At 40.3% G+C, this 10,441-nt stretch overlaps 1 protein-coding gene across 2 annotated transcripts in view; it reads left to right on the top strand.

The window, feature by feature from the left end:
* Positions 1-864: 864 nt before the first annotated feature.
* EGFLAM (EGF like, fibronectin type III and laminin G domains) overlaps positions 865-10,441 on the top strand; it is a 122,018-nt gene continuing 112,441 nt past the window's right edge. For both annotated transcript variants that reach the window (XM_075184226.1, XM_075184225.1), the window contains exon 1: positions 865-1,388. In XM_075184226.1, coding sequence (XP_075040327.1) covers positions 1,283-1,388 — 106 coding nt within the window. In that variant the 5' untranslated portion in view covers positions 865-1,282. The remainder of the gene's footprint in view (positions 1,389-10,441) is intronic.

Here is a 10,441-nt window from a genome sequence, read left to right as displayed (position 1 = left end):
AAAAAATTACTATATTGCCAGTCATTGTAAAACACATTGAAATTTAACCCATTCATGTCATCAGAAAGTAAATTAAGTAAAACGTACAAACAAATTTACAATAAAAAATACTTTCTTCCCCAACTCACTCCCCAGCTTCTCATCTAATCTTTGTGACACTGACAACCTCTGTATGAGTGTCATACACTATTATAAAACAGTGTGAATGGGACACAGAATGCACATTGTTGTTGCATATAACGGCATTACATAATGGTATAAGTCAAGTCCATTTTTGGAAAAACTTCTGGAATTGCCTGAAAGTAACTTCTGGAAAAATAATGAAAATAAGTCTTTTCTCCCAATTTTCTTTCTCCCTATATAATGACAATACAACAAAATATTTTTACTCTTTTATTTTACCCAAAGAAAGCTTCACATCCACCTCATCCCTCCTAAACAATTTTTTAAAAAAAAACAAACATAAAACAATATAAAATGCACCAGGGCAGACTGTGATATAAAAAGTTACTGGTCCCTGAACTGAATGACCTCAATCATAAAATGCCCCGGTCACTAAGGGGTTACATTCTTAAACCTTCAAGAACAACAGTAGCAGATTTTACATTTATTCCCTCAACCAGCAAATCCTTGGACTGTACAAAGAAGATTTCAGTCCTCAGTGATGATTGTCGGGGGACCCTTCCCCATCCACCCGGAGAAGTGACTATATGTAGGGGCATCATGTCTGTGCTCTGTGTCTCCTACTAATCCCTATGTGCTGCTATATTAGTCTGAGTGGCTGGAGCAACCTCAGACCTCCATCTGGGAGATTAATTCTGATTTATCTTCTTAACTCCGCACACTTACAGCCACTGAGGTCTTTTATTTTGCTGGAAGTGGCTTCAAAAGCAGAAGAAAAGGACAACACCATCCTCCAGACAGTGGAAGTTCATGAGATTTTAGAGGAGGGGGGGAGATGTGACGGCTCGCGAATTTTGGATGTAAATTGGGGGAGGAAGTGTGTGCTCTCAGAACAGGCACACGTTGTAAATTGCTTTCTTGTGCTGTTTGTAAGTGCTGCGGGATGTAATCTCACTGTGAGCCCCTCCTAGGCTGCCTCCCCCCTCCCACACGTGCAAAATCCTGGGTTGCAGACCATCCTCTCCCACTACTGTCTGACTCTTCTGTACGAGAGAGGCTGGGGATGCTAAAGGATTTTATTTTAAATAAGTATTCCCCCTATACCAGCTCCACTTCTTTTCTTTTTTTTATTCCTCTCTGCACATTTATTTACTAAGTGATGGATTTGCAGAGCCACCCCTCCTGGTGCCGTTTACTGCTGCTGCTTAATCTTTGCATTGGATTTACTTTGTGCTCCAAGAAGGCTACTACCCCTAGAAGGCAAGGTAATGGTCACTACTACTCCTTAGCATGATGCCAGATCCTATCAGATTGTCTCTCCCTGTAGAACTGCCTGTTGAACTATTTGGGGAAACTGATTAAATAGAACTGAGCAACATTTTGCATTGTGTTGAGTGAGAGAGAAGTTTATGTAAACTCAGTCTGGGCTGCTCCATGCAGGCAGCTAAAGGGCATCTGTGGTTAATCAGGGACTTCAAGCATTGCCTAAGAGTTGAATTTTAAACACAGGATGGGACACACTGTAGCAAAATATGGTCCTATTAAAAAGCCTTTGTCTGGAAATGTGTCTTGTATTTTCCATGAACCTGGGTTTCCTGTGTCAGAAGACCAGGGAGTGTATAGATCATGTATTGTCAGTTTGTGGCATTCCTCTCTTTGGCAGTCATTATTTGCATTACATGTATTAGCTGCTATTTTCTGTTTGTTTCACTCTTTACTTTGTAACAGTTTTTAGTTCACAACATTTGTCGTCTTCCACACTTTTCAACAATACAAGAAAGTTACTGATGTAAATAGAAAAAACAAAAAATATTCCCCCAAAAGACCACAAAACATCAGTGAAATATTGCTGTTCTCATCTAATATCTTTTACATGTTGTCTTCCTGGTTGGTTGTTTACTCACTAAGTATACAGCAGTAGACACATACTCTTAACTATGTATCTCTCTCTCATTATTATTACAATCATTTTAGGAAAGGTTACAGTGTTACCTTTTGGTCTAGTGACAGCTGAATACATTTAAATAGACAGATACTATCCATTAGCCATATACATTCAGATGTGCTGTTGTTTTTGGAATATAATGTAGTGATGTTAATCTGACCAGAGGAAATTGAGATACAGCACATGAAATGGGGATTAAAGGTAATAAGTGTAATATGTGTGTTTGCACTAATTGTCCATTGTCAATTGTTAGGAGTTGTGACTAATTCCAGGAGAGCAGTTACTTCCAAATACAATGAGGGGGATGGGCTTAAACTACCAGGATGTCCTATAAGCCGTTACATTACAGACTGAATTAAGCTATTTAAAGCTTCCTTGTGATTGGAAGTGGTTAAATCAAAGGAGCATATCAAAGTACTTGACAGCAGATCGCAAACGTGTGTGTGGAACCTTATGGGTCTGGGGTGATAAATGGAGTTTTACCCTTGGCTGGATCATCATCAGCTATTTATATAGTGCCCCTAATTACGCAGCGCTGCACAGAGAACACACATCATAATATTGATTGGTACATCAATGACATAAATTCTGACAAATGCACAAACATTCCAAATGTAATATTATGAGGATAAAATTGTTGGCAAGTATTCAGTAGAATTGATAGTTAGGATAAAACATTTTGTTTTGTTGCAAATTTCTCGTGGTTATTTTATTGCTGTCTGAATAGTTTTCTACTTGCAGGGTAAACTTGGTTGCATACAATGCAATATTGCAGCCCATATACTGCAACTGACCCTATATCACATTGTGTCCCCCTAAAAAATCTTCATAGTCATTAGTAAAACCCCCCCGATGCAGTACCACTTTTAAGCAGCAGATGAGTTCCCTTGGAACACAGTGGTCCTGAGTCATTAAGGAGAGCAAAGCATAAAAAGGGAGTCAATTTGCACCTTGACAAAGGGGCATCTTCAATTGTTCCTCCGGCCGCCGGAAAAACGAGCGCTCTAAAACTATTACCGTTAATACGGTAATTACTCGCTCAGGGAGCTGCGAGATGAAATTCAGCGAGTAAACTACCGTATTAACGTTTTTTACACGCAATATTACCGTATAAATGGTAATAGTTTTAACGCGCTCGTTTTTCCGGCGGCCGGAGGAACAATTGAATACGCCCCAAAGTGTTGCCTTGGAGGGGGAGGTAAATTTAAAATATGAGGACAGATTTATAGTTGGGGTAGGGCATGTCCTAGATCAGTGACGCCTAACCTGTTACACTCCAGTTGTTTGTGAAACTACAAGTCCCAGCATGCTTTTGCCAACTATCAGCTAGTTATCTACTGGCAAAGCATGCTGGGACTTGTAGTTTCACAACACCTGGGGTGTCACAGGTTAGCCATCAATATCCTAGATCAACTTTAAATTTCAGTGTAAAAATAAAGCTATCAAGTACCTGTGTGCTACAAGAATAAGCAGCCAGTATTTTCCTTATGTGCAAAATAATAACCTAATTTGCACCCCTTGCATTGTAACATGGTTTGTCCAGGAGCAAACTAACTCCTATGTTTTTGCTTTGCTTTCCTAGGGCAGGGTTCATATACACAATACAATGCTCTTCATATATATTATTGATGTGTATATGTCACAGTACTGGGTAAAATCTATGCAATGCACAGACAAAGAATGTCTAGACTGTGTTTAGACAAAGTAAGAAATTGGCATATTCTCTAAAAACATATTCCTCAAACAGCCTTGTACTCCTGAACCTAGTTGCTTGTCATGTTCCAATAAAATTACTTTTTTTTTTTTTTTTTTAATTTCAACCCTACCCGAACCCAAAAACACAAAGAAAAACCCTGACTCTATCATCATCATTTATTTATATAGTGCCACTAATTCTGCAGCAAACTCATTCACATCAGTCCCTGCCCTATTGGAGCTTACAGTGTATATTCCCTAACATACACAGAAACAGGGACTAAGGTCAATTTGATAGCAGCCAATTAACCTACTAGTATGTTTTTGGACTGTGAGAGGAAACCGGCGCAAACACGGGAGAGAATATACAAAATCCACACAGATAAGGCCATGGTCAGGACTCAAACTCATGACCCCAGTGCTGTGAGGCAGAAGTTCTAACCACTAAACCACCGTGCTGACTCTAACCTTAATGACTTTACAGAAAATAAAAAAGGGATTTTATTTGAAAATGACTGACAGCTAGGAGTCACTGAGGGGTAGATTTACTAAACTGTGGGTTTGAAAATGTGGAGATGTTGCCTATAGCAACCAATCATAATCTAGTAATGTATTTAGTACATTCTACAAAATGACAGCTAGAATCTGGTTGGTTGCTATAGGCAACATTTCCACTTTTTCAAACCTGCAATTTAGTAAATATACCCCAAGGAGTCACTGCAATACAGTGAATACCAATTTTTGCAGAATATGTCTATTTCTTTCATACTGCCTAATAACAATGCAGGCTTTCTATAAATAACTAAACAGTGTGTAGAATGCATCTGTTTTCACTTTGCCTGTAAGATATACAAGATATTTGTTATATATATATGCCAGTGTTCTACATATACCAAATGTAATGCGACATTACTACCCATTATTGTCTTATACATTACACTTGCGCCTAGAAGCAGGGCCGTAACTAGGGCTGTGCGACAGGGGCGTCCGCCCAGGGCGCAACGCTGAAGGGGGGCGCAATTTAGGAATATTTTAGGTTAATTTGGTTAAAATTGAGGGCTAGGGGGGCGGCATTTGTCTTTCTCGCCCCAGGGCGCTAGAATTCTAAGTTACGGCTCTGCAGAAGTCATGTGCTTTACCTCTGTAATAAGATGCAATGTAGTGCTAATAATTGTATATAAGGTAGCATAATAGTATGAATATCATAGTATATAAAAGCACAATTGTATGTTCTCACTGTGTTTGCGTGGGTTTCCTCCGGGTACTCCGGTTTCTTCCCACACTCCAAAAACTTACTGGTAGGTTAATTGGCTGCTCTCAAATTGACCATAGTCTGTGTGTGTGTTAAGGAATTTAGATTGTAAAACAATGGGGCAGGGACTGATGTGAATGAGTTCTCTGTACAGCGCTGCGGAATCAGTGGCGCTATATAAATAAATGGTGATGATGATTATATATGCACTATATATAGCATGCTTGGCTAACCTGTGGCACTCCAGGTGTTGTGAAACTACAAGCCCCAACATGCTTTGCCAAAATATAGCAGCTTATTGCTGGAAGGGTATGCTGGGACTTGTAGTTTCACAACACCTGGAGTGCCACAGGTTAGCCAAGCCTGATATATAGTATAATAATATGACTTAATGCATCCATTATAGGACCTGCAAACTCCAGGGTAAAAGGATCTCTGGATAACAACGTTATTCATGCCCCTTCCCTGCCCTTTATTACACTCTCTGCACTATTCTAGGGAGAGATGTTGGATGCTGATAGGCAGTGTGCCCTGCTATGGAATTACTACTATAACTATTATTATTATTATTATTATTATTTATTATTGATTTATAAAGCTAAAACATTTCCAGGAATACTATACAAAGTTAATCCATGCTAATAAATACATCATTTTTGTGTTTGCACGAACATTCTAAAAATAATCACACAATTCTAAAACAATTTGGACCTGTACTTCCTTTATCACACACCACACAACTGGAACTGGCTTGAAGGGGAGGGGAGACACTGCCTTCTGCTTTTGTTCCGGTAAATGGGAGATGTCATCATGTTGACATCAAAACAAATTAAATGTTTTGATTCACGGGCAGCAAAAGAAACCGGCTGCAGTGCTGAAAGCCTTCATATTATAACATACAAATGATGTTACTTATAAACCCTTGTAAATGCTTTCTGTATGAAAGGTAAGTAGGTTCTGATGTCATCAGCATTCACAAAGAACACATATATTGTGAGAGATAACACGCTCTTTATACAGATTAAACATATATAACATGCCTTGTATAAAACCACCCTTGTGTGACTTTATGTATGTACAACATTTTGGATGGAGTTCTATAACCATTTAGCACATTCGCAGCTGGAATTCTGTTGATATTTTTCACCCTAGGGGCTAAATGTATCAAGCTGAGAGTCTCAGCGGGTTTGAAAAGTGGAGATGTTGCCTATAGCAACCAAACAGATTCTACCTATCATTTTGTAGAATGAACTAAATAAATAACTAGAATCTGATTGGTTGCTATAGGCAACATCTCAACTTTTCAAACCCGCCGCAACTCTCCGCTTGATACCTTTACCCCCCGGGTTGCTAGGCCAGTTCTCTTATTATTAACATAATGTAGGGCTCATACCTGTGAACACATTCATATTCACATACTAAGGGACTCGTTCAGAGTTGCACATAAGGGCTTCGTAATTGTGTTTTCTGTAATATTTGTCGCCCTGCTCACGCACGCTGCCTGCACTGATATTTTGAGTCACACTCACAAATCTTGCGCTTTGAGGGCCTGATTCATTAAGGAGAGCAAAGCATAAAAAAAGTGTAACTTTGCACCTGGGCAAAACCATGTTGCATTAGGGGGAGGTAAATTTAACATATTCGGACAGATTTATAGTTGGGCTAGGGCATGTCCTAGATCAATTTTAAATTTCAGTGTAAAAATAAGCTATGAAGTATTTGTGTGCTACATGACAAAACAGACAAAGTAATTTTCACCCCTTGCATGGTAACATGGTTTGTCCAGGAGCAATCTTACTCCAATTATTTTGCTTTGCTCTCCTTAATGACTCGGGCCCTAAGAGGTGGGTCAGAGGCATTCACATGTAAGGACATGTAGACACCGGTTATCCACTCCCCTTTGAGACCCATCTTTAGATTCACCTTTTAAGAGGTGTATATGTTCACGCAGGGCCGTCTTTCCCATTGGGCACAATGAGCAGGTGTCCGGGGGCCCTGCAGCCCAGGGGGGCCCGTCGGAGGCAGCAAAAAAAAAAACTGAAAAAAAAAGAAGAAAATACTTACCTTGCGGTCAGCTGGTGATCCGGCTCCCTCCATGGTCTCCTCCTCCGTCGCGCTCACAGTGCATGTCTGGCGGGCGTGATGACGTTATGCCCGCCCGACATCCATTGCGAAGCGTGACGGAGGAGGAGACCATGGAGGGAGCCGGATCACCAGCTGACCGCAAGGTAAGTATTTTCTTCTTTTTTTTCAGTTTTTATTTTTTTTTGCTGCCTCCGACGGGCCCCCCTGGGCTGCAGGGCCCATATATATAATCATTTTTTTTTTTTGTATATATAGGGGCCCCGGTGCACTGCTGTACCCGGGGGCCCAAGATGTTCTTAAGAGGGCCCTGTGTTCACGTCCATAATCCAGGTGCAAGTTGATAGTTGCCGACTTTATGTCACCATAGCCACGCCCCCACTGTAAAATGTCTAAATTCACTGCATTGAATAACGGGAACGGGGATTATTGACACGATGAAGCCCCGCCCCGATATTCAATGCCGTGAATTTCAGCATTTTTTAGAATCCAGGAGGATTGCCTACTCTTCCGGAAGTCACTTGATCAGAATTTCACGTCGTATCTTAAGTTACAATGCATAGCTAAAGTGAAAAAAAATAAAAAGACGTAAAATACTTTCTCACAATTTTTTGTTAAATAAGTGAAACAAATTAGAGCAAGTAGTTAAAACTAGCCTGCATTTTAAAAGGAAGGCCTGTCCTGAGTAAATTAATACCATATGTCATACTTGCCTACTCTCCTGGAATTTCCTGGAGGCTCCCGAATATTGAGTCCCCCAGGACGGGTAGGCATCCTCTCGGAGCTGATGGAGGTGGGGCTTAATGACGCAGTCTCTCGTGTCACTAAGCCCCACCCCCTGCTATGAAATTATGCAAATTTCAGCTTTCCAAGCAGGGGGCGGGGCTACGTTGATGCATAAGCGTCACCACCACCCCTCCCACCCCCATGTCACATGACTTCTCCTCCAGGATCTCAAGGAGGAGAACTTTAAAAAGTAGACAAGTATGTCCTATATGTGTGGCCACCAATGTGTGCCCAGCACAACCCATTAACACAACGTTTCATGTAAAATTTTAACTAAAAAATCGACCATATGAAAGACAGGAGATCACAACCCCAAAACAGGACGGTTCCTCCAGAGATCCATATATTGTCTGATACTAGGTCCTCTAAGACCAGACCTGACCTGTGGCTGTCCAGGTGTTGTGAAACTACAAGTTCCAACTAGGCTACAAGTCCCTATATACTGGCAGGTCATCATCATCATTTATTTATATAGTGCCACTAATTCTGCAGAGAGAACTCACATCAGTCCCTGCCCCATTGGGGCTTACAGTCTAAATTCCCTAATACACACACACACAGACTAGGGTCAATTTGCTAGCAGCCAATTAACCTACCAGTATGTTTTTTGGAGTGTGGGAGGAAACCGGAGCACCCGAAGGAAACCCACGCAAACACGGGGAGAACATACAAACTCCACACAGATAAGGCCATGGTCAGGAATTGAACTCATGAACACAGTGCTGTAAGGCAGAGGTGCTAACCACTGAGCCACCGTGCTGCCCAGTCATGCTGGGACTTGTAGTTTCACAACACCTGGAGAGAGACAGGACAGGCCCGCACTAGATCGGGGATGAAATATGAACACAGGTAGCTTGAGAGACCTCCCATACACAGGGGAACCTTAATTCGTCAGAGGTGGCATCTGTTCTTTTTAACAAGGGGATGAATTTTTTTTTTAAACAGTTGGGGGTTGGATAGGTGTATAGAAACTGGCAGGTATTTATGCAGACTGAAGCAAGTGAACGTGGCAGGGGGTCATGTCGTAAGTTGGGCCACCAGGAAGCATTGCTGCAGAGACGTAACTGGTGGCGTCCTTGGTACTGGAAGTGGTTAATGATTCTTTGATTGTAAGCTCTTCAAATCAGGGCCGTAATTATTATCAAGATGTTCTGTTTTTACAAATCAATTATGTAAGACTTTACGCAGAACATTAGTAATTGCAGAATATTTTTGGTACTATATAATGAAGTCTAACGTCAGATATTTGGCAAGTCGACACTACTATATATAAATTATGTTAATGTTTCTGTGGCAGAATAAAAAAAGTCAGTGTTCTCGGCTTATTAGTACTGATTATCTTCGTTACAATAGAATCCTTTGAGATAGCATTCTCTACTCTATTACTGTCCATGAGGGATTGGTGGATTTTCATCAGCAGACAGAAGTCACGAAGTTTAAAGAACAATTGAAAGCTCTTCAGAGTCAGCATGGAGTTCATTCACTCTCATAGTACAGAGACTTGCTTTATGTTGTGACTATGCAGCTGCCTTTATGCCACTTTTATGCTCTTTTCGATATTGCACTTGGTTGGTTTGTGCGTCTTTTATGGGACTCTGGTCTATGTCATTGAAATAGATTGCGTCTTTGTTTATTTTCCCAACTCACTCAATCATGGAGAGGCAATTACCTTTTGTATATACAAATGCCATTACTTTTAAAATGAAATAAAAATCTATAAGGCAGTTTTACTTTTAAAGAAATACTATTATTGCTATAAAAATGTAACAAGCACAACTGTTACGGGATAAGTGTTGTTTTTTTTATATTGGTGATAAATGTAATAATATTGAATATGGTGAGCTTTGCAATTTTTTCCTAAAATAATTGTCATACACCCACAACTGATGTAATGAAAAACTATACCTGAGCTGTTGTAGTGAATCGAATTATCTCCACTTTTCTTGTATTTATGATGAACAAAACTCTCGCAGTTCAAGTTGTTTTGGGTTTTTCAATTAGTCAGTAAAACATTTGAAAATTTATTGGAAGTTAAATCAAAGGACTAAAGGCTGTTTTTTTTTTTTTCATTTCTTAAAACATTTAAAGCAACAGAAAATAATTTGTACATTGCTGGGTCTTTACCTCCACTGGGAAGATGACCAAAAAACCTTAAACAATATAACTTAGTCCTGGCTATAGATTGGATTCATAGACACAATTTATTAGGGAAACTGGATACATCAATTTTCCTCTGAGTAGTTCCATGCTATGCCCCATGCCTACTGCTGATTGATCCAAGAGGAACGTTCCCTCTGAACAAATTTAAATTTGGCACTCAAAAATGCCAGGCACAGAGCATTCTGGGACATCAATTCAATACCGGCGCTGGTGGTCAGAGCTTACTGCAGAGTTCTCTCCTCCCCCCAGACATATGTTAGAAGAAGGGCGCAGGTCCTGACATTAAGGTGTATCTTGGCACTTTGGCACATACCGTGCACATGCTTATGGTTGGATTGCAATGTGTATTAAACACCAACACAAGTCGTTGGGCCATACTGGCCCTTTATATACGAGTG

The sequence above is a fragment of the Mixophyes fleayi genome, chromosome 1, assembly GCF_038048845.1.
Source record: "Mixophyes fleayi isolate aMixFle1 chromosome 1, aMixFle1.hap1, whole genome shotgun sequence".
Lineage (NCBI taxonomy): Eukaryota > Metazoa > Chordata > Amphibia > Anura > Limnodynastidae > Mixophyes > Mixophyes fleayi.
Note: the sequence above shows the minus strand (reverse complement) of the source record. Positions and strands in the feature narration are given on the sequence as shown.